The sequence below is a fragment of the Cnephaeus nilssonii genome (assembly GCF_951640355.1).
Source record: "Cnephaeus nilssonii genome assembly, chromosome: 10".
NCBI classification, from domain to species: Eukaryota; Metazoa; Chordata; class Mammalia; order Chiroptera; family Vespertilionidae; genus Cnephaeus; species Cnephaeus nilssonii.
The window spans coordinates 40,760,963-40,785,526 of record NC_137081.1 but is presented as its reverse complement, the minus strand read 5'-3'; the positions used below and the strand labels follow the sequence as shown (position 1 = coordinate 40,785,526).

Below are 24,564 nucleotides of genomic sequence, written 5' to 3'. Positions count from 1 at the left end.
TTCTGTGATACGCATTAGCATCATCCATGCACTTTCCTCAACACCAATTGGCAGGGCAGGGTCACCCATAACAAGTTCCTGGAATGGGGCCAGTCCGGAGGCAGCCAAGCTCAGTTGGCTGCATCCCAGCTATGCAGGGTGCGTGAACATGTTGACAGCAAGGAGAGCAGAAGGATAGCTGAACACTCCAAATAATGCGCTGTAGAGAGGTGACCATAGGCTAAAGAAACCCTATAGAGATTAGCCAAAGAACAACTTCAAGCCACAAGTACTTGCACGTCAGACTGTTGGAAAGTAACTGCAGTGCACATATTCTTCGTGCAACAACGCAGTAAGAAATGGCTCCTTGGGGCCCAGGGATAGGCAACCTGGTAAGGGTGGATAAGAGCCTGTGCTCATTTCCAGATACCAGGTTTCATCTGGAGTGCCCATACATCTTAATAGGTAACAAATGTTTGCTCCCATCCAGGTCTCATTATTTTATTCTGCAAAAGATACCTCCCTTCTCTCACCCAGGAATGATGAAATGACAAATTAATTGGATCTCATACCACCTACATCATATCACTGAAAAACAGGCACATTTGCTGCAAACCCATGAAGTGAAACAGAAAATTCCAGTCATCTCTTCTGTATGACCTGCCTTTGGGTGCACTTACAACATGAATTACCAAACACGTAATTTGTTGGGATGTAGCTTAAATTATTAACATGTGCACATGGCAGACTATATGTCACACAATACTCTAACCACGGCTGATTAAATTATCGCTAATTTATGCAAAAACTTTAAAGAGCATAATGATTTTAATGTCATTAAAAGGGAAGTCTGGCTTAGAAATAGATGGTGAGATTTCATAAAGCTTATTGAATGATAATTAGTACTATAGATCTATTATCTATTTTACTCTTCACAACAACCCTGTTATGGAAGTTCTAAAGTAAAGAGGGGTTGAGTGCCCTGGCCAGGTGGCTCAGTTATCTGAAGCATCATCCTGTCCACCAAGAGGTTGTGGGTTCCATCCCAGTCAGGGTGCTTACAGGAGGCAACTGATCAATGTTTCTCTCTAACATCAATATTTCTCTCTCAATCTCTCTCTAAAATCAATAAACATATCCCCAGGTGATAATTTTTTTAAAAAAGGATTGAGCAGCCCTAACCGTTTAGCTCAGTGGATAGATCGTCGGCCTGCAGACTGAAGGGTCCCAGGTTCGATTCCGGTCAAGGGCATGTACCTAGGTTGCGAGCACATCCCCAGTAGGGGGTGTGCAGGAGGCAGCTGATTGTTGTTTCTCTCTCATCGATGTTTCTAACTCTCTCTCCCTCTCCCTTCCTCTCTGTAAAAAATCAATAAAATATATGTATTTTAAAAAGGATTGAGCAGCTTGCTCAAGGTCACAGCTAAAACACAGCAGGGTGAAGACTGAATCTGCCTTGAAGGCCATCTGATCTGAAGCCCTTACCTAACACTAAGCACCAGGCTTCCTCTTCCCTTCCTTGTTTCCTTCCTTGTAGGTAGCATTGAAATTACTATTGCTGGAATTCTACTGGTGGATGTGGGAGAAGGTTGTCTGAAGCCTGCCTGGCCGACTAAGGAAAAGTAATTTGAGTTTTAAAATGTGAACTGAATGAAGATGGCAGCACTCTGCAAGAAGAGGTACATGTGTGCTGCTACCATTAGAAATAGAATCAATATTTCTGAAAGCTATTTGGTAACTTGGAATGAGAGCTATAAACCTCTTCTTGCCCTTTGGCTCAGTAATTTCAGTCTTTGGAGTATACTCCAAGGAAATAACATAAAAGATAAAGGTAATTTGTTCCAGATGTTCATTCAGGGGCTATTTGTATTTGTGAAAAACTGGGAACAACCCAAATTTTCAGTAATAGGACAGTGACTAAGCAAACTAGGCTACGTAGAAAAAGAAAAAAGAAAACTTTATAATCCCTAGAAATAGCACTGTAGACTACACTGATGTGTAGATATATATGTAAGAAATAACTTCACATTAAAAAGTAGAATACAAATTAGTGGAAGCATAACCTTGTACAATCAAGTAAGACAGTGCATACATTAACAATCACACAAGAGAACTGTGAATTTATAAAGAAGTGTATCTCTCATTTCATTGTTGAAATTCCAAAGGTGGAACTGGCATATAGATTATGCTTAATAAAAACCTACAGACTTAAATCATACAGAGATTTTTGTTTTTTAATCCTCCCCCGAGGATATTTTTCCATTGATTTTCAGAGAGAGTGGAAGAAAGAGGGCCCACAACAGAGGTACGTGCCCTTGCCCGGAATTTGGTCTGGGACCCTTTGGTCTGCAGTCTGACGCTCTATCCACTGAGCAAGCCAGCTAGGGCTACACAGAGGTAATTTTTTAACTGAGACCTGACTATATCTCACATGTATTAATGGGCTGTCAGTAAAAGCTAATCTTTTATAAGGACTTACTATGTGCTAGGCACTGTTCCAAGTCCTTCCCCTGTAATCATTTAATCCCCCTACAGCCCTATAAGTATTATTATTATTATAACATCTCTTCTAAGAGGAGGAAACTGGAGCACAGGGAAGCTAAATAACTTTCCCATGGTTACATAGGCTCTAGCTGAGGTAAAATTTCAACCCTGGTAGACACACATTTGGCCTGTATGCCACCATTATGCCACAACACCTTCTCTTACTTGAAAGAAGTATCTAGTGCCTGTTCTTTCCAGTTAATGATTTCTAGATTTTGCACTTTTCTTCCTCACCACTCCTGTTTGGTTTATCTATAATAATAAAAGGGTAATATGCTAATTAGACTGGACCTCTTCCGGACGTCCTTCCTGATGAAGCCGGGGCCAGAGGGAAGCCGGGGCCAGCAACCAGAAGAAGGGCCTACTCTTGCATGAATTTTTGTGCATCAGGCCTCTAGTAATATACAGATTCCTTGCAGAAAAGAACAACTACCAGATACAGAATTTGAGATAAACACAATCTGCCTGCCCTAACTGGTAAGGCTTCTTCTGAGAAGTGAGACTAGAGTAGGGTTTTTTAATCAGGAGAGGGAATTGGAAAGGTTGGGAAATAAAATGCTACTGTGGGAACATGGGATTCTTACAGAGGAGAAAAACACATTTGGATCAAGGAAATACTCAAATGAGGTTGAATCTAAGAAATAATTTGCCTGGGGATAAATAACAAAAATAGAAGAACATTTTTAAATTCGTTGGAGAAAATGAAGTTCAAAAATAAAAATGTATGTCCTACACTTGCCTACTTTCTTATATTTTTTAAAGTATTTGTCATGTATGGTCTTATTTAATTCTCATGCTGTAGAATGGTGGACAGCATAATTAGCAGGTGAAGAAACCAAGAGTCAGAGAGTAAATGGCTCACCCAAAGCAGAGTGCTGGTCCTTAGCCAAGCATGAACTCGGTAGAGCTAAACATTGATGCTGTTCAAGATAGGTACAAACCGCTGCGCAGACTATGCAGAGCTCATGAAGCCCTAGCTCATAAGTATAAATCCACTGAGAAATTCCAGAAAACAAATCTAACATGAATGGAATCAGAAATCAGAATTTAAAAAAATAATGGGATCTGACTCAATAACAAGGGCAGAGTGAAGGCAGGACTACATCTAAGTATAAACTAAATGTTTGGGAGATGCCATGGGCATGTAGTTGTTATTTGGAAAGGCACACAGCTCACATCTTTTTATCCAAATCCCTATAAGAGGCACATTATTACAGGACTCTCTCATCTTTTGTACAAAACGCACAAAAGGAAATTTTTACATCCCATGGAAACATTTGCACAGTGACCTACATTTTATAAGTTTCTAAATTCCTCACCTTCTCACCTGAGTATGTCTTATGAAGGCCTGTCCTTTCTTCAGAATTCAGATCAAATGCCATCTCTTTCAAGAAGCCTTTTAAGATTCTTCAACTGAATCTAATCCTCCTTTTCCTAGGCACCCATAGCATGTCCTGGACATTTCATTGCTGAACTTACCTCTGGCTTGTGCAGCTCCAGGATGGAGTAACACGTTTGAGATTTCTCTCTGTGCTTCCTATGACATCAACACACATGCCTTGCACATTTTCCTCATTCATTCAATTGGTAAGAAATTGTCTGAGGCCCTATCAGGCTCTATAGGTTTATAAACCTTTTCTGGGGTTTGGGCTGTTCATATTCAACTACAGAAATGACCTCAATAAAGGACTCTCTTTACTTAAAAATCTTGTTTCCTTATAATCATATATTATGTTGACCTTTTGTACCAGATATTTGCATTAATTTAATGCTTTAGTAATTAGCATTGGCAAATAGCTACCTCATATCCATAAGGTTAAATTATAAAGTGTCTTTTTTTCAAGATAATATATTCTTTAATTTTGTACATTTTTTATTGTTTAAAATATTACATATGTCTTCTTTTTCCCCCAATTGACACCCCCCCAGCCACTCCCACCCCCAAGGGCAAGTCCCCCCTGCCCCAGTGTCTGTGTCCATTGGTTAAGCTAATATGCATGCATACAGGTCCTTTGGTTGATCTCGAATCCCCCCTCCTCCTTCCCCTGCCTTTTCTCTAAGGTTGGACAGTCTGTTCTGGATCTATTTTTGTTCACCAGTTTATGTTGATCATTATATCCCACAAATGAGGGAGATCATGTGATATTTATCTTGCTCTGACTGGCTTATTTTGCTTAGCATAATGCTCTCCAGTTCCATCCATGTTGTTGCAAATGGCAAAAGTTCCTCCTTTTTTATAGCAGTGTAGGATTCCATTATGTAGATGTACCACCATTTTTTAATCCACTCATCTGCTGATGGGCACTTAGGCTGTTTCCAAATCTTAGCTATTGTAAATTGTTCTGCTATGAACATAGGGGTGTAAAGTGTCTTTTTTAATCAAATAGAATTATGGCAGTCATTAAACTTAAACAAACTAACTTGAGATTTGCTTTTTCCACAAATTTTAAAAATATTCCACCTGATTCCATTTCATCTGAAGGTAAGAGCTTTAAAATCAGAACTTTAGCTCTTTGAAAAGTCTCTCTTGTAATATGAGATGGGGAATAAACTACTGGTGAAAGAACTTCAAATTTATGAGCAAAAAGTTCATCACTTCTAACAAGGTCAATTGCTCTTCAGGAATGAAAATCATGTTCTTTTTCTTAGCAATTTGAAATAATAATTAATATTCATTTAATTGAGGTTTTTATATAAGAACTGAGAAAACAGTTCTTTGTAGTTGTTATAAAAATACAACAGAAAGTGCTGAGTTTCTGAAACACAGTAATCTTTCTATCTCCCCTGTTTTCTATTGGACCATGTGTGGTGGTGGTGTGATCCTTGATTGAAAAGCTTACTTAGTATAAGGAAGATAAAGACCAGGGAATAATAAGAATACTACTGAGGCTTGTAATGAAAAGCAAGCTAAGAAAAAGACTAAGTAATTATTTTCAATTATACCACATTCTGTAAAATATCAAAAGCTCCCATTACATTTTGTATAACATGAGAAAAAGCTCTTTGATTCATGAATGGGCTAATCCAACAGCTATTCACACAATTCCTGTCCTTTTCAGGGAGAATAACAATCAGTAACCAAGAAGGAGAATGAAAGTCACGAAAGGCATGAAATCTTACTTTTTCATCATCTTCAGTAAATGGAGCACCTTCAGGAATCTTATTTATCGCTTGGGCCACACCAATAATCTCACCATCACTGCTTCGGATAGGCATGCACAATAGTGATTTTGTCTTGTATCCAGTTAGCTTGTCGATTTCATCATTGAATCGTCTATCCTAAAAATAAGACAGAGAGAGTATTAACTGCAATATGCAGTCAGAGAGGAGAGAGAAATGTACAAGGGTGGGTAAAAGTAGGTTTACAGTTGTGACTACGTGAAACAGTTAATAAAGCTATTGTAATAATCATAACCTGCATGTCTTTTTCCATACAAACAGCTATGAATCTACTTTTCCTACCCCTGTATTTCTGTGTAAGGTACCTTATCAAGGGCAACTTTAGCCTACAAATTTTTAATAACAACAACAGATTTGACTTCATGTTGAATTCACTAAAGAAATATAAATGAAAACAAATCACCACCATAATTGTTAGCCAAGAGAGGAACTTTAATCCTGGCTACATGTCAAAATTGGGGAGGGGGCAAGTGTTTTTAATGGAACTCCATACTATGTTATTTATTAAAATGTGTTATTTCATATAGATACCTGGCTATGAAGTATCATATAAAAATACATAATAAATATATATTAAGCACTATGAAAAAATATTCAGAAAAGCACTACTTTACTTTTGGTCAAATGATTCAGTAAAAAACAAACCTCTGAGCCCATGGTGATACTTTTTAAATAATTTTTAAAGTACAGTGGGAAGGAAAGAGATAAAAGGCTTCTTTATAGAATGTCAGCTAAAAAATGTAGAAGGAATGGTGAAATTATATAATACCTATTTATTGTAACTACCAAAATAATAATGGATACAGGCAAGGACCATCAATACAGGCTAATACCATTGGATGAAAGGTTGTTGTTAAACAGGATATTAACATAATCTTAAAGTGACACCCTAAAGATTCCTTATTAAATTCAAAAGGAAAGATATCTTTATCATGAAGAGATCTAGTAGACACCACCTTAAACAAGTAACATCATCATTAATGAGACAAAAGAAGATCTTGTACCTCCTGATGAGATCCAATGGAAAGGACACAACATCACCAAGAAAATTAAGAAAAACGCAGACTGTTGGTCATTCAGAAGCCTGACCTGGACTATTCAAAAATGTCAATATCGTGAAAGATGAAAAAGATTTAAAATAAAAATAAAATAAAGCCATGGGAGCTGTGCTGGTGTAAAGAAGACTGAAGAGACTTGGAATCTGAATAAAATGTGTGATCCTTCATTGGAAATTGTTATGCAATTCTTGGAGGGGACAATTAGAGAAATTTGGACATGGACTCTACGTTAGGAAATATCAATGTATCAACAAACTTTCTTGACTGCGATAGTGGTATTGCAATTATGTAAGAAAACATTCTTATTATTAGGACATACATGATGGAGTATTTTGAGGTGAAATGTTATAATACCTTCAACTTACTCTCAAAAGGGAAGAAAGAGAGAAAGGGAAGGGAGGGAGGGAGGGAGGGAGGGAGGGAGGGAGGGAGGGAGGGAGGGAGGGAGGGAGGAGGAGAGAGAGAGGGATAAAGGGAGGGGTGAGAGTAAGAGACTGGGGAATGACTGGCTCCTGAAAGGGTAACAGCTCCTTAAAATGTTCCAAGGGCCCTAGCCAGTTTGGCTCAGTGGATAGAATGTCAGCTTATGGACTGAAGGATCCTGGGTTCAATCCCAGGTTGTGGGCTCAATCCCCAGTAGTGGGCATGCAGGAGGCAGCCAATCTATGATTCTCTCTCATCATTGATGTTTCTCTTTCTCTCTTCTTCTCCCTTCCTCTCTGAAATCATTAATATATATATATATATATATATATATTATTTTTATTTTAATGTTCCAAGGAAGATGATATACTGGATCTTGGGTCACTGCTTCAAGCCAGTAGTTGAAATGAGGCTTCTCCCAATGCCTAGATACTCCCTTGTTAAAAGAAACTTAAAAAACAGAAATGAAACACTGCTGTCTAGCACCATCTAGAGCTATGAATTTCATCTGACTCAGGGCCTCAGGAGGCTGGCTGTTGACAAGCCTCAAGACCAAATACTGCTGGCCTTCTGACCAGGTCTGTAGTATATCCAATATCACAAGGTCAAGAGCCCTTAAAACTCCATGTAAGGACTGGCTCTGATCTGGGAATCTATGGAGGTCACACTACATTCTTAGCCAGGGAGGAGATAGCCCTGAAGAGAGAAATCATAAACCAAATCTCCTGTTCAAGATGAGCATGCAACCATACTTTCAGAAAAACAATATTAAAACAATTTGTACTAATTTTATTAAAAATTTACTAAAGAACTATTATGCATTAGGCTCTGGGCTAAGAGATAGAGCAGGAAGCAAAAGAGAAATAATTCCTGCCCTCATGGAACTTGCAACCTAGTAGGTGAAGTAGATGACATATCTATATATATAAAAACCTAAGCGGCTGAAATGACCAGAACGACCGGTCACTATGACACACACTGATCACCAGGGGGCAGGCGCTCAATGCAGGAGCTGCTCCCTGATGGTCAGTGCGCTCCCACAGCCAACCTCCCGCGGTCCCTCCCCACAGCCAGTAGGCCCTGGGCTGGGATGGGGAACCAGGGGTAGGTGGCGGCAGACGCGGCCCTTTTCCCCGGGGTTCCAAGGACTGGCTCCCTCCTTGGGGCCAGCAGCCAACCTCCCATGCCCTGTCCCTCCCCCTGGCCAGCAAGCCCCAATCGGCCTGCTGCCCGCCTGCCGCAGTGGCAGTGTGGCAGCGAGGGAAGGAGGAGGAGGGGGGCATGCGGTGGCAGGGCACTGATGATGGCGAGGTTGGCATCGGGTGTCCATTCCTTCAATTCCTGGCCCGGCGACCATCGCCTCCTCTCCGGCTGGCCCTGATCGGCCTGGCCCTGATCAGCCCTGATTGCTGGTCAGGCCTAGGGACCCCCCCGCCCCCCCCGTGCACAAATTCCATGCACCAGGCTTCTAGTAAATGCATAATCCTATATTGTGGTGATATTGAGGAAAAGATCAAGGTGCCAAGAGAGACTTAATCTGAGGGACCTATTTTTATGGCAATCAAGGAAGATCTCTCAGAAAACAGAACAAGTAAAGCTGTGACTTGAATCATGGGTAAGAATTGGCCAAAGAATGGTGGAAAGAACTTTCCAGGAAGCTGGCACAATACATGTGAAGGTCCTGAAGCAGAAATAAGCAAGTTCCCAAAATTCAAAGGTCAATGTGGTGAGAGCATACACAGTAAAGGGGAGACTGAGAGAGATGCCAATCTTATAGACCTGGAAAGGAGTTATATTAATCCCAAATTCAATGAAAAATCATTAAAGATCTTAAAGCAGAGGATTACATGACTCATTATCCAGCACTCAGCATTATCTTAAATTATCTTATTAGTTAATTTGTTCCCTCCCAACTAGTAGCTATGACTTAAGACAGCAGAGGTTTTGTCTCTCTTGTTCACTGCTTCATACAGACATATTGGTAAGTGCTTTATGATATATTTTTTTAAATAACAGTGTGTGTTTTTTAAGATTGTACTGCAATTATACAAAATATAGAAAAGTTGAAAAGGACATAGGCCCTGAATTTCATTCCTTGACATATATTTAGAGACACTTTGCACATGTAGAGAAGACAGATACACAAATGTTTACTGCAACATCAATTATGAAAAGAAAAAGTTGAAAACCGTTTGAATGTTGGTCAATAGAAAAAGAAACAAATTATGATCTTTTGTTTAGATAGCATAATACACAATTCAAATGAATAAACAAGCTACTTGTATTATCATAAACAAGTATCAAAGCATGTTAAGTGAAACAAACAAGCTGCAATCTGATATCCTCTTTATAATACTACCAATATTTTAAAACAACACTAAGTATTATATATGGATTCAAATATGAAGCAAAATTATAAAGCATGCATGGGAATAATAAACTCTAAATGTATAAAGGGGTTACCTCTAGGGAGGAAGAGAGGAAATGGCATCAGGGGGAGGGAGAGAGGAGGCTTGAATGTTAACACAAATTTTCCTTCTTTAAAAATAAACAACTGTGAAGCAAATAAGCACAATGTTAAGATTTTATAAACATAGGTGGTCTATTCTTATCTAAATGTTTGAAACATATTTAAATAAAAATTTAAAGCCCATTTTTTAAAAATTAAGAACTTTGTGGAAGATGACACAGGATTGGAATAGGCCGGGAATCCAGTTAGGACATTTCAGTGGTCCAGGTAAGGTGAGAGGTTGGTCTGGGTTAAGAGAAAGGCAATGGAGGTAAGGAGAATTAGAGGGATATATTGAAAATTAAGTCTACATTATTTCCTGATGGATGATTAGTTAGGGATGGAGGACTAGAGATAGAAGAATGAATCTCAGGTTTTAATTTGAGAAACGGTATAGATGGAAATGCCATTTACTGGAATGGGGAGAATGAGATGAAGGTGGAAGTCTATATATAAAGACAAGAAGGTTGATAAACCAATTTATTAAGCAAGGTGAGGTGCATTCTGTGATGACCTAATCAGTGGTTCTCCACCCTGGTTGCATGTGAGAATTAGCTGAGGTTTTCAAAATACCAGTGCTTGGGCTCCACCACATCCCAAATTGAATCTATCAATAATGGGCATTGGTATTTTTCAAATGCTCATAGGTTATTCTCATATGAGAACAATTGAGCAATTTTCCTAAATGATAAAGAGCTTAGTCATGATTGAGAACAATAAAATTCATTGATAGAAAGCCTTAAAATGGGAAGAGCAGCATGAATTCTGGTGGTTGCATATCAGTCGTGTGAACCATGTTAGACTGGACTTGAAAATCCACCCTGGAGTAACACATGACCTGGCTGCTCTTACTTTTGTGATAATCTGCATCCCTGGAGAAGGGCCTCATCCACCAAAGTCCAACTCTGAGTAGACCAACCACCAACACTGTGAGGTATTCTTTGTCAAAATATCCAAAGCCACACAAGAACAATAGAACAATTCAGAATAACTAGGGGGCACAAAAATGTTATAAGCCCTTCCCACCATCTCTTCAACTGTCTACACCCACCTGATAAACTTGTAACTTGAGGAGAAAAAATAATTATGTTGATATATGTAGTAAGTGTTAATCTTCCCACTTAAAAGTTGAGAAGAAAGATTTATTTCATTAAGTCTTAAAAATAATGCAGCTTAAAATATGGTTTGCCCATCTCTCCATTACACTACTTATGGGGTACTTATCCCAAATTAACTCAAAACTTGATATAATCCATCTAAGGGGAGGTCAGAAGAGCTGATACAATAACACACTTCCCTAATGTGTATTAATCTGTAGATTAATTTCCCAATTTTAAAAAATGAAGAAAGCTGAGCCCAAAATTGAGGTCTAAATTAGTTGTGGGAGATGAAGAAAATTAGGAACATAATTAGATGAAGAGACATATTACTCTGATGTTATAGGTGGAATGAAAGTTCAAAAACAAAAGATAGCAAAAATATAGGTTTTGCTAGCCAAGCAGTGACCACAAGTTAGTGTAATAGTGGGGGAAACAAACCATTGTGGAACACACAGCCAAGGACCACAACTAGTTGAAGATCAGAAAAAAATCTCCCAAGTAAGTGAAATGCTTAAGCTGACACCTAAAGGATCTGTGTCCCAGGAAGAGGACACAGTATTCAAAACTGGCAATAGAAAACTGGTAAATATGAGGCTTTAACAGAAGATGAAGATGGCTTTCAAAGGAAGAATCAGGGATTTGACAGGAAAGACTAGCTGGAGGCTGATGAAGGGGGCCTAGTGACCAGGTTTAAAATTGTAAGTTTATCATACAAGAATCAGGGTCACTAGAGGGTTTTAAGAAGGTGGGTGGGAGCAATATGACTGATTCTTCATATTAGAAAGACCACTCTGGCTTAGGTAAAAGGAATGGATTGGAAGTAGGAGATTCCAGTGAGAGATAGACCATCTCTGGACCAAGATGATGGTTAGTGGTGGTCAGGGTGATGGGAAATGGGCTGAATTAAAAGATATTTAGGAGTTAGAGTCAATAGAACTTGCTGATTAATTTGATGGAAGGCTGTTAAAATTAAAGAAGTGAAAAATGACTCCATATATCTGGTACAGGTACTTGGATGGGTGGTGGAGTGATAAATGCAGGGAGGGAGAGATTCTAACTGAGAAACAGAAGTTTCCTTGTGGATGGTTTGAGGTTTAATGGACTATGGGCCATCCACACAGTGGTATTGCCCCCAAAGTGTGTGTGTGTGTGCATGCATGTGCGTGCGTGCGCGGATGTGTGTGTGTGTGTGTGTGTGTGTGTGTGTGTATCCTAATATATAAAAACCCAGGGTCTGTAACATCCAAAACGACCAAAGGCTCGACCGAACAGAAGCCAGTGCTGGGTTGCTGTGGTGACCCAGCACTGACTGCCGCCGCTGCGGGTGCCCTAACTGCCTAGGGGGCTGTGGATCAGGCCCAAAGAGAGGCCTGGAGACAGAAGCAGGGTCTGATCTGTAGCCTCCAAGGCAGCTGTTGATCAGCACTTGTCTCTCTCTTTCGCTCCGGGCCTGGCCAGCAGCCGCACCTCTCTTTCTCTCGGGCCTCCACTGGGGCTGCTGATCAGCCCCACCTCTCTGATCAGGCCCATGGATAGGCCCGGAGATGCTGACTGGCATAGAAACAGACCAATCAGAACCTAATCTGGGTGAACTGCAAAGGCAGAACCTAAGGTGGGGGCTGAGGAGGGGTTTTAAGGGCAACAGCTGTTTGGTGTAAGGTGTAAGAAAGCGGTTCAATTTTTTAATGACCAGTTTGGCAGTATAGTGCATATGGCTGGCTATCAGTCCAGATATAGGGATTATGTGTTTTTGTCTGCCAAGATCATCTCCTCCTGATGAAAAAGGCTCCCCCCCCCCACATTTAAGCAATCCTATCCTATATAATCTATCTATACTACTAAAAAGGTAATATGCTAATTAGACCGGGTTGACCGGCCATCTTCTGGACGTCCAACTTCCTTCCGGACAAAGCCATGGTGGTGGGGGCCAAGGCAGAGGCCGTTAGGGGTGATCAGGCTGGCAGGAGAGGGCAGTTGGGGGCGAGATCAGGCCGGCAGAGGAGGGCAGTTAGGGGCGATCAGGCAGGCAGGCAGAGGGGTTAGGGGCAATCAGGCAGGCAGGCAGAGGCAGTTAGGGGCAATCAGGCAGGCAGGCAGGTGAGTGGTTAGGAGCCAGCGGTCCCAGATTGGAGAGGGTGCAGGCTGAGCTCAGGGAACCCCCTCCCCCGTGCATGAATATATATTAGGGAAAGGAGTTAGAATGGAAAATAGAGACTATTTAGGTAAGGATAAGGGACTCTGCTCAGTAATTTTTAACCTGTGGTCTTCAGGAGTTTACTACATTCACAAGCAAAGCTCCATAGAATGCCAGGTAAGGAGGAAAGAGGATCAATAAGAATGTAGAAACACTGAGCCTATTTATTGCTGAAAAATGTAAACTTGAATAGGAAACCAACAAATGCTTCTGGTTTTATAATGAAATATCACATGGACAATGGTGTCCAATTTTTATTCATCTCCCTTGGGTCAAAAGAATAAGAAATTATCTACAATAGTAGTAGAGTTTTCTAATAAAGTAAGGGCTTCTTTAATAAGGTTATTATAATCTGGAATGAGTTTCTTATGATTGTGTTAGACTCTTCTCGCTTCTAGCATTTTTATATCATAATATTTTCCTATCTCAGACATTTTTATTATAACTGCTCTTCAGAAGTCCAAGGATCTTCTCAGTGCCTTTTGTATAAACCTATTTTTTGCATGTGAATTTACATGTGAATTTCACATGTAAAAATCAGCTATAATTTTTAATATTTAAAAAGACAAAGTCATAAGGCCAAAAACATTTTTTACTCTTTAGCAATAGAACTGTGCCCACTACATAGAGAACAGTAACTGCACACATTTCTGACCTAGGATCTCGCACTTGGCAGCTTCTTTTGTAAGTTCCTGAGTTGAATGTTATGCCACAGAGCACACCAGAAAAGGGGTCCCACCTGCAAGGTCAATGAAGATTGCAGAAAGAACCAACTTCTGCAGTCTGAGCTTTCAGGTCCTTGAAAAAAGAGCTAGGTTCAGTACACTTAGAAATCCCAGCCAGCCCCAAGAGACATATTTTAGAGGCACATAAGAAACCTAAAGGCAAAAGGGACTCCATATGCCTTTACACTTTCTCACAGAAGTCACTCAAGGTAGGAGGCAGACCCACAAATGTTACTCAGGTGTCAGACTCATGGTAAGAGCGGGTACCATAAGATCCATTTTATCCCCTATGTATTTAAGACTTCTCTCCCAGCATTTTACCATTATAGTAAAATTCCCCACTGCTCATGATTAAGCCAAGAACTAGTCTTGAGCACCATTTAACCTATACGAGTGGTTGTTTTAACCACAATCTCAATTCCACCTTGTGTCCTTTATAGCCAAGTGCCCAAACTCTTCAAGTCTGAAAATGTCAATAACTGTAATTATGTTTTTAGAACATACAAATGAGGAAACATGTAAATGCAAAGAGCCCCTATTCATTCCATAAAACATACTTTGTGTTTTTCATAGAGTATGAGACATGGCATACAAAGGGCAAGTCTTTCAACCCATAAGACCAAAGGAAGGAAGCATAAAGAAAAAGACTGATAAATCTGATTAATAAAAGTTTTTCATTTCAGTACCTCAAAAATGATACAAAGAGAATTAAAAGTAAAATAAAATCAGGAAATGTTTTTAAACATGTATGGCTGACAAAGTGTTAAGTTCTTACAAATCAATGAGGAAAAATAAGCAATGGCTAGGAATAGAAAATTAACAAAAGAAAAAAATTCTATGAACTCTAAATATGTGAAAACTGTCAAATTACAACAACAGGTATAGTTGTTTTTTTTCTATAAAATTTAAGATATAAAGATACCTAGCTTTATTGAAAGCTTTAGTGAAAAGTTTACTTTTATTCACTGCTGGTGGGAATACAAATTAGTGCAATATATAGAGGGCAATTTGGCATTAAGTAGCAAAATCCCTTAAGACTTTTATACTCCTCAATACAGTAATTTCATTTCTAGGAATTTATGATAAGGAAATTTTGAAGAATAAATATTCAATAGGAAATTGATTATGTTTTGGTGTATTCACACTACCACTAAAAAGTGTTATCTTATATTCTATATGTTATAAGTGATTTTATCATGACATGAGAAAATGACATGCAGAAAAGAAGTTGAGGAACAGGACTAATTAGCATAGTTACTTTGGAGTGATGGAATTACCATTCAGAAAAGTGCTGTAACTTCAAAGGTGCCCTCCAAAAGATAGAAGTTGTCATACTATTGGATTGCCAATAAAAGAGAGAGACAAGATTTATAGCAGCCTGGTACATAGGTCAATGCTCAACCACTGAGCCACGCCGGTTGGGCATACCCCATACTTTTAGCAGGATATAGCAGAAGTCTAAAGAACCCTGTTATTTTTTTAAGCATTATCACCCTGGGTATAACACTCTTTACCTTAAAAATTAAGTCCAGCCCAGCTCAACTACTTGGGAACACCCTGGGAACCACTTGTAGAAATTTCACATGTACAGAAATGAGCTGTTAAGCAATACACCCAAGGTCACAGGCAATTGAGGCTGGATATTCATAGAGGACTGCTTGATTTTCCTAATCTCCACAACACACTCAGATATGCCAGATGGTCTAAACCTTAATTATGAAAACTTGAAACAACTTGGGTCCAGATCCACAGCAACTAGCAAAGACTTATAGTTGGAATGAAAATTTTCCTATTGCTTTTTGTCTTGTGGTCCTAAATTTAGTCTCCTAAATTTAGCATTTGAAAAGAAGACCAAATCAGAAAGCCAAGAACATATAAAAAGCAGTCAGTCAGAGGGCAAGCAAGAGAGGAACAATCTAGGCATACTATTTCAAAGAAGACTGGGAAGTTCAGAGCATTTAGCGGGAGGCAAAGCCTGAAACAATTTCCTGAAATTAGGAGCTACTGGTCCCCTTGCATGTGGGTGGTGAGGTACCATTTGAGTTGCTGGAGAGGAATATTTCATAATTTTTCCCTTTTACAGAATAAAAATGAATTATAGCTTTTAGACATAGATTCTAACCAATATTGTCATAAAGACAATTTCTGGTGGTGGTTCATGCCATGTGGCCTTATACTATTATAACCATATCTGGCTGATATTAAGTACTCAGTGCACATTTGTGAAATAGAATTTAAGGAATGGTATGCTTTTTGATAAGAAACAATGTCATTTTCCTCATAGACCATATCTATCATGAGCAGATGATTCATACTGAGGCCTCATAAATAGTATGAATTCCTTAGAAAATTCTCCACTAAGCCCTCCCTTCACACTAAATTCAAAATATTAGCCAAATATGTAGATATAGACATGGACATGGACATGGACATGGACACAGACATAGATATAGCCAGAAAAGACAGGTCAGAATTCTACTGACACTAAAACTTGCCTTGAAGAAAGAGCAGCAACACAATCTGGCTTTGTAGCAGCAGACAGTTCATGACTTTGGCTTTCATTTTTGGTCTTCTAAGCCAATAGACAAACATAAAGCAGACAGCATTGTGGGGGCCTGATGCGGCGGGGGCCAGACATGGGGGGGATCTCCCTTTTCCGCGTCCTGCGCAGAAAGAGGGATGAACAAACCGGTTCTAAGTGGAGGCGGGCAGGGATTGAGAAATATTAGAAATAAAGAGAGGAGACACAGAGATAGATTTGAAAGCTGGGGCTGGGTGGATCTTTCTGTGCCTGGCTGAGGCCACAGAACAGATCCAGACTGCAAAGCTGAGGCTTTATTTATAATCAGGGACAAACAAGGCAATTGACAATGTTCTTGTAAGTTTCACTTGTTTTGGCAGCACTTGCTGCCCCTCCCACAGCCCACTAGCTACCCAGGAAGGATCTAGGGATCAGTTACAGGATTAGGCTTAATTATGCTGGGAGGGGTCTGCCTTCCAAACGAACTTGTTTGTGACCCTGCCACAGGTCAGTCAGAGGCTTAACCCTATAACCGCTCCTACACAGCATCATACCAATTACTCCAGCATTGCATGTGGTAAGTTAGGCTTTAAAAGAGGTACTAAATGAGGCTTGTGATCTGTTTAAATTGCAAAGGAACTGAGATGATTTTGGAACTGGTTAATTTTTCAAAGCCCACCATGGACCTGGTATCTCTGCCAGGTGTTTTACATTCATATGCTAATCACAACAGCCATGCAAAGTGAGTATGGTTGGTGCCATTGTATACATGAAGAACCTGAGGTGAAAAGAAGGTAACTTACAAAATATATGTAATTTACCAGTAATTGAACTAAAGTGCTAACTCAGAGAAGCTTCAGTATAAAGCTTGGACTCTTTTCACCATACTACACTACTTTGAAGAATTAGCCATTTATGCTCAGGGACACTGCCCATGTTGTTAAATGCTGCTCCAAAACCACAAAATATACAACCACATTCAGAATACATAACAGTAATCAAACTAGAGGCATTAGGAACTCTCCATTTCCCAAATCCTGTCCCCAAAAGGTTTGATTTACTTCCTACCTTGAGTTCTATGAGATTTCCCTAGATATTATTTCTGAGATGTTCTCTCTTATCCCACTTACCATTTTTTTATTACTTCAGTGGGTGTCTATCCTCAGCAATCAAGCCAATCCACGACTAAAGCAATAAATGTACCTAAAGGGCTTTCCCTCCAGTCAAACAGCAAAGAGCTGTTGAACCAATAAATCACTGTTATGGTTATAACTTTGATGCCCTACTTACAGTCTACCTATAGTTTCCAAAAAGTTTCAGAGTAAATAGAAATATGTGATTTATTCTAGGATAATTTGCTTGCTTCTAATACTCCAGAGCTCCAGGTCTTTTCTCACAGACAAGAGTACATATCTTACTTTACAATGGATATATGCAATTATAAGATTTTCAGAGAATAACTCCAGCTCTGCCTTGAAAATTATCAGTATCTCTAAAATATCTTGGGAAATCTGTTGACAATTTCCTCCAGTTGATTGCTAATGATGTAAACAAATCTCAACAAGTTCTAGAACTGACCAGTTGTGATGAAAAATAAAATGTTTACATTTTTAAAGAAACTATCCATGTTGCACACTCACAACCCAGTTTCCAAAAATATCAACTGTGTATTCTATGTCAATGTTGTCTTATAACTTTGGTAAAGGGTATTGTGAAAAGATGCTGAATAGCTCATTGTTTATACACATTTGTTTATACACCATTGTTTATACTCATTGTTTATACACACAATGGAGGCACTAGGTTGTGGTACTTAAGAACACAAATTGTGGCTCCAAACAATCTGGGTTCAAAGCCTGGCTCTCCATCTTAAGAGCTGTGTGATCCTAGGGAAGTTACTTAACCTCTCTGTATCTCAGTTTCCTCAACTGTACAATTGATTGATAGTAGACCTACCTTATACAATTGTTGTGTGAAATAAATGAATTAGTATGTGTAAAAGTGCTTAAGTTAAGGCCTGGTACATAGTGTGTTCCTTATAAATGTTAGCTATTACTACTATTATTATTTGCCTTCAACAGGCACTACTTGAGACACCTTGTCCCAATCTCTCCAAGCATGATACAATTGCTGGGATCTTTGTAATTGATATCATCTGATGTCAACAAATGTGAATTGCTAACACAGCCTTTGAAAGGCATTCTAACAGATTTTTGAACTTCATATCTGTCAAAGAGCCACCTTCTTTCACAAACAAGACTATTATGACCTTGAATATATGAGCATAACACAAGTATAATCCTTAATATCTCCCATAATAGCAAAAGCATAGAGTCTAGACACAAGTCAGACAACCTGGGTTTGCAACCTGGCTCTGACACCTACTGGCTGTGTAAACTTGGCTGGTTACTAAACCTCTCAAAAGTCCAGTTTCTTCATATGTAAAATGTGGAAAGCAATGGTATTTACCTCATAGAGCTTCGTGAGGATTAAGTGAAGTACCTAAATCTAGCACAGTGTCTAGCTCATGGAATATACCGTATTTTTCCGTGTATAAGATGCCCCTAGGCATAAGATGCCCCCCCCCCCCCGCCATTTTTCCAACCCAAAATTAAGAAATCAATATTTTAAACATTTTGCTGGTTTTCCTCTTCAGGCCTTCTTCTTTTTTTGGCATCTTAAGGAATTGTTCTTCCTGTTTTCTCCACTGTCTGATCATACACTCAGTGGGAGGAGGTCCAAACTGTCTCTCTGCAGTTCTTTTTCCATGCTCTTTTGCATAGCTGATTACACTCAGTTTGAATTTTGCAGAGTAAGACAATCGCTTACTGGTATTTACCTTTTTATTTTTTGACATCTTTATGGGCTCAGAATGCTCCAGTACCTGTTGCATCTGCTCACTCTCCACCTCCACCTCCAATTATGGCATCAGCTGACATCAGTAACAATAAGGCTAGTGATTCGAGGAAGCCTGTTTGACAAGGTATGGGCAGCTCCCTCCTCAGCTGACTTCTGTGTATGAGACCCCCCTCGATTTTCAGTCTAATGATTTTAGAAAAAAAATAGCGTCTTATACACGGAAAAAATACAGTACTCAATAAATGTTACCTATTGCTATTAATTTTTCTCTGATTTGGTTAGTCCAGATGACATCAGTTTTTGCCTGTATTAATTGAAAAAAATTATATCAGCAGTGTAATAATTGGCTATGCCCTCCACTGCAGTTAGTGGGAAGACCCAGAAGCAAACTTGAAGCCAAATAATTCTCACCCAATGAAAATACCATGGAATGGCTTATCTCCAGCCTTCCCAAAGATATGCGAAGACAACGTGTTACCATGCAAATAGAGCAGGTCATCTGCCCAAGCTCCCATGGATGACAAATGCAAGGCAGTTGAGATATATTTCCCTTTCCTGTTCATGGGTCTCCTATTGTTCTTTGTCTTCAAAGAGAAGGTGACTAGAATAAAAAATTCCTCAATAATCTGGCCCCACCTTCCTATCCCCATTCTGTGTGGGAAATAGTTAAGAGTAGATTTAAACCCATTAGGAGGCAGATTTAATTATCTAGGTCCGTGATCGGCAGACTGCGGCTCTCGAGCCACATGCGGCTCTTTGGCCCCTTGAGTGTGGCTCTTCCACAAAATACCAAGGCCTGGGTGAGTCTATTTTGAAGAAGTGGCGTTAGAAGAAGTTTAAGTTTAAAAATTTTGGCTCTCAAAAGAAATTTCAATCGTTGTACTGTTGATATTTGGCTCTGTTGACTAATGAGTTTGCCGACCACTGATCTAGGTGAAAGATAACGGTGATTTGGTCTGGAGTTATGTCAGTTGACATGGAGAAAAATGGAGACTTGAGATCTATTTTAAAGAGTGAATCAAAAGTACTTTCTGATAGCTTGAATATAGTGGGTGGATAAAATAAAGGAATAAAAAAAATGATGCCTATGTTTCTGGCTTGGGTAACTGAGGATAAGGGTAATAAGATAGGGGCAGGAGAATGTTGCTGGCCAGGGTGGTGGAAGAAAAAGTTATCTCAATGTTTCAAATATAACCATCTATTTGAGAGGTGGTATGGTGAGAGGAGGAATGACTCTTCCCCCTTCTCCGTATTCCATAGGGAGAAATTTCCCTTAACCTCTTCAGCCCTTGGACCCCACCTCTTTCTCCTCACTATGGAAGTAGGGTAAGTTATATCATTAGGGTGCTAGGGAGACTAACTGGGCATACATAGCCCAGCTCTTAATCTTCTGAAGTCAGGCTTCCCACAGGAACATACCTCTGCTGTGTTCCTCAAGGATCTAAGTTTTAAAGGGATAGGTCCCTTTTGTGGGGAGGAATGTAGGTATCCAGCATTGTCTGTAGCTGGGAGGGTAGGTCTATCTAATTCTGGAAGTATAAGCCCATAAATATAAACTTATATCTACTTAATAAGTTGTAAGTGTAATATTTTAATATCCTGTTTCCTCTTTTGTTTTATTTCTCATCTTAATCAGATCAGGGCAAAGAAGAGACATGTTATTCATTGGTCTTCTCAGAGCCCCAGAGTGGGAGAAACAGTGATGGAGGAATACAGAGTCCTAACTCTAACACATACGGCCCTGTGTCTTGAGGCAAATGCCAAAATGTTTGCTTCCTAATCTATAAAAGGCTAGAATCCTAATCTATATAGAGAATAACACCAACTTCACCTTTCTACCAGATTGTTATGAAGATCACATGAGAGCCCAGCTGGCGTGGCTCAGTAGGTGAGCAACGACTTATGAACCAAGAGATACCGTTTGATTCCCAGCCAGGGCGTATGTCCAGGTTGCGGGCTCGATCCCCGGTGTGGGGCGTGTGGGTGGCAGCCAATCAATGATACTCTCTGATCATTGATGTTTCTATCTCTCTCTCCCTCTCCCTTCCTCTCTGAAATCAATAAAAAATATATATTTTTAAAAAAGATCACATGAGATAATTTTGTAAAATGCAAGGCTCAAATAAATACTCAAATACAGGAAACATTACTTTCAGTTCCAAAAGCACTGACTAAGGAACTGAAAGATGGAATTTCTGCAAAAAACACACAAAAAAAATGGACAAACTAATATTTCTAGTGTAATAAAAATTATAGATATTTTACTACACATTTCCTTAGGCAAATAGTGGTTTATCAAAAGTGACAGCATGCAGGGGGGAAAAAGTAGTCTAATATCCATTTATTCAAGTTTTCTTATTTCAAATGTTGAAAAACTAGCCTATTCTTTAGCTTTGTACAGTTATAGATTTTTGAGAATTAGAAATGCATTCATAATAAATGAATTCCTTTATCAAGGAAGGAAAAAATGATCTTTCATAAAAGCTGGAGAAATTAAAACAAAACAACAAACAAACAAAAAATTCCACACACAAGCCAGGCATTATGTTCTGCTAGAAATAATGAAGCAAGACGCAGAAGTTAAGGTTCGATGTGGTTTTCAGTCAGGAGATCCTGTCAGCTCTAGGAACGAAGCCACACAGCTTACAAAGTGTGGTTGACTTTCCCTTTGATGGATCATCACGAAAGGCAGCAAGTCCTGTGGCTGAATTTTACAAATGACTAAGCAAGTTTCAGAGAGTTAACACGTTGAGGGAAAACAGAGGTGCTTAAATCCCACACGCTTCCTGGTGGATTCGGGTGAATGGAAAATATTTCTTTTCTGTGTACAAAAGGAAAAAAAAAGAACCCTCCAGGGGACATTCACTATCAAGAAGTATAGGGTAAGTGAGACAAGACCTTAATCAAAGCCTGAGAATTGCTAGCCTGGTAACTACTGTGTTGCTATTGTGAAGAATTCCTGGTGGATACTGGGCTAAGAGACACATCAAAGAAATAATATTTATCATTGTTCTCATTTTAATAAAAGTTTGGATGTTGGTATACCAAGTTTTTTAATACTAATTTCCCTGTCACTTGTTCTACTTAGAATGCACTTGAGGAGCAAGATCTTTTTCATATCGCCAGGCAATGACCCACAGGAAACAAATTACACCCAAGGGCCACACGGAGTAACAGTTTGAAATATAATTAAAACCTGTGTGTTTTAAAAGAAAAACAAATATTTCATGTGCTTGATTTTAAAATTAGAAAGGTACAATCACAGGCCTTACAGCAATAAAAAAGAAACTCAGTTGTTTTCTGAGGGTAGCATTTTGATTTTAAATTAAAAACTGGGAACAAATACTTATTTTCATGTTACACCCATTTTAGGTTAAGGTCATTCATGTGCGAGAGGTCAAGAAGAGGACAGGGACAAAAAGAGAAGGAAGAATAAGGAAAAAGAGAGACAGTCATGATGAAGGATAGGAGATGGGAGAGAGGATGGGAAAGGGGGAAAGAAAAGAGGGAAAGTTGGGAGGGACAAGCGCAAGCAATTACACAAAAGGAAGATAGAGATGGGATGTCAGAAAAGAGAAAATGGAAAGCACAAGACAGAAATGGAGAGAGGAAAGGAAATATAGGAAGATAGAGGAAAAGGAAAGAGGTTGAGCAAGCCAGTGGCTCGTATGTTAAGTGAATGTGTTTGTTAACACTATTGTTCCATGAGCTTTGGAGCATTAACAATTGTGATTATTGTCTTTGGGAATGTCATTTAACTATTTAACACAAAGGTCACAAGAATTTCATACTTCTCAAAGGACTGAGTATTTTCCACAGTAAAGATGGATGATTCAAATAAAAATACCTAGCTCAAGCCGGTGTGGCTCAGTGGTTGAGCATCAACCTATGAACCAGGAGGTCATGGTTCTTTTCCTGGTCAGGGCACATGCCCAGGTTTCTGGCTGGATCCCCAGTAGCAGGTGTGCAAGAAGCAGCCAATCAATGATTCCTCACCATTGATGTTTCTATCTCTGTCTCCTCCCTTCCTCTATGAAACCAGTTAAAACACACACACACACACAATGATAATAATAATAATAATAATAATAATAATAATAATAATATCTAGAGTCCAAAAAGGAATCTGACAATCTTGGAGAATACTTCTGGGAAACAAGTATAGACTAGAGAAACATAAATACATTTCGTTCTTTGGGGGAAATGGAGGTGTTGGTGGTGCTGCTGCTTCATTTGTTTTCATCAAAGGCTTGGAGCTGGATTCTCTCTACACATTAATTTGGTTTAAATTATCCCTCCTCCCAACCAGAGAGCTCCCAGTCTGAGGTGTTATACTCTCCCTAGCAAATCATTCTACCTTGCCTAGAAGACATCACTACTGCTATTCAAGTAAACATGAAAAGCAGAATACAACTCCTTTGCTCCAAAGTTGCCATTATTAACTTCATAATCACTATTTTCCAAAAGCCCCAGGCCTGTTATATTAGTTATAGCTGAAATCTATTTTTTTCTTGCTTTCATCTCCCCAACTCTGTTCATTCCTCTTCCCTATTGGTAGTAGATGAATTGCTTGGTTCTCTGTGTCTTCATTTCTCTAACACATTCACAGCCTGGAACACTGTAGCGCTGTACCTGACCACTTGTCCTAGAAACCCTATCCATTCCTATGTATGAGAAAGTGAAAGGACCCTTGGTGTAAGGTCAATATTATTAGCTAAATCCTTGGTCTTAATCTGACCTTGTAACCTAGTAGTAGTACCTAGGACACTTGAACTTGTGATTGATTTCTCAATTACATTCCTTTTTCTTACTTATTCATATAACAAATATTTCTTGAGTACCTAACTACTACGTGCCACACACAGGAAGTGCTACAAAGCTGAGAAAGTCATAGCATCTGCCCTCACGGAGTTCACAGTCTAATGGAAAGACATGTGAGCCAAAATTTAAATTACCAAAATGCAATAAATAGCAAGAGTCATATGAGCAAAGTGCTGTGGAAGTAGGTAGAAAAATAATGAACTTCCATGGGGAATTGGACATCCCAATTACTTATTCTTATAAAGTCATAGTATAGGCACCTGGAATGGCTTTATGGATGAGCAATCAGTGCAGTTACACAGGATGGAATGCTGAGAAGCATCACCCCCCAACCACCACCATTTGAAGTTTAAGTTGAATTTGTGTTTTGTACGTGAAGTCTGGTGCAGCATGCCCCAAGGACTCACACACAGTCCAGCCTCCTCAGCCTCTGCTCCCTGCCCAAGCCTCATGATATCCACTTCTTTCTACCTAGGGTTGCAACAGGGTCATGTTGATGGAGTATGAAAAGGGTGGGTACCCATATTCTGCTGTTGCCCTCCATTCCCAGTGAGGTCATGCGAATGAGAAGGCTCAGAGGCCCTGTGGTATCTCAGGGTGGAGCAAGGCACTGGCTAACCCCTTCCCAGGAAGACAGTACCATGGCATGTT

General features: G+C 39.4%; 1 protein-coding gene across 1 annotated transcript in view; it reads right to left on the bottom strand.

Moving 5' to 3' along the window:
• Positions 1–24,564, bottom strand: part of PDE11A (phosphodiesterase 11A) — a gene marked incomplete at both ends in the record, with an annotated part of 280,406 nt that overhangs the window by 240,943 nt on the left and 14,899 nt on the right. The window contains one exon of the mRNA XM_079783142.1: positions 5,644–5,802. Within this exon, the coding sequence (XP_079639268.1) occupies positions 5,644–5,802 (159 nt within the window). The remainder of the gene's footprint in view (positions 1–5,643; positions 5,803–24,564) is intronic.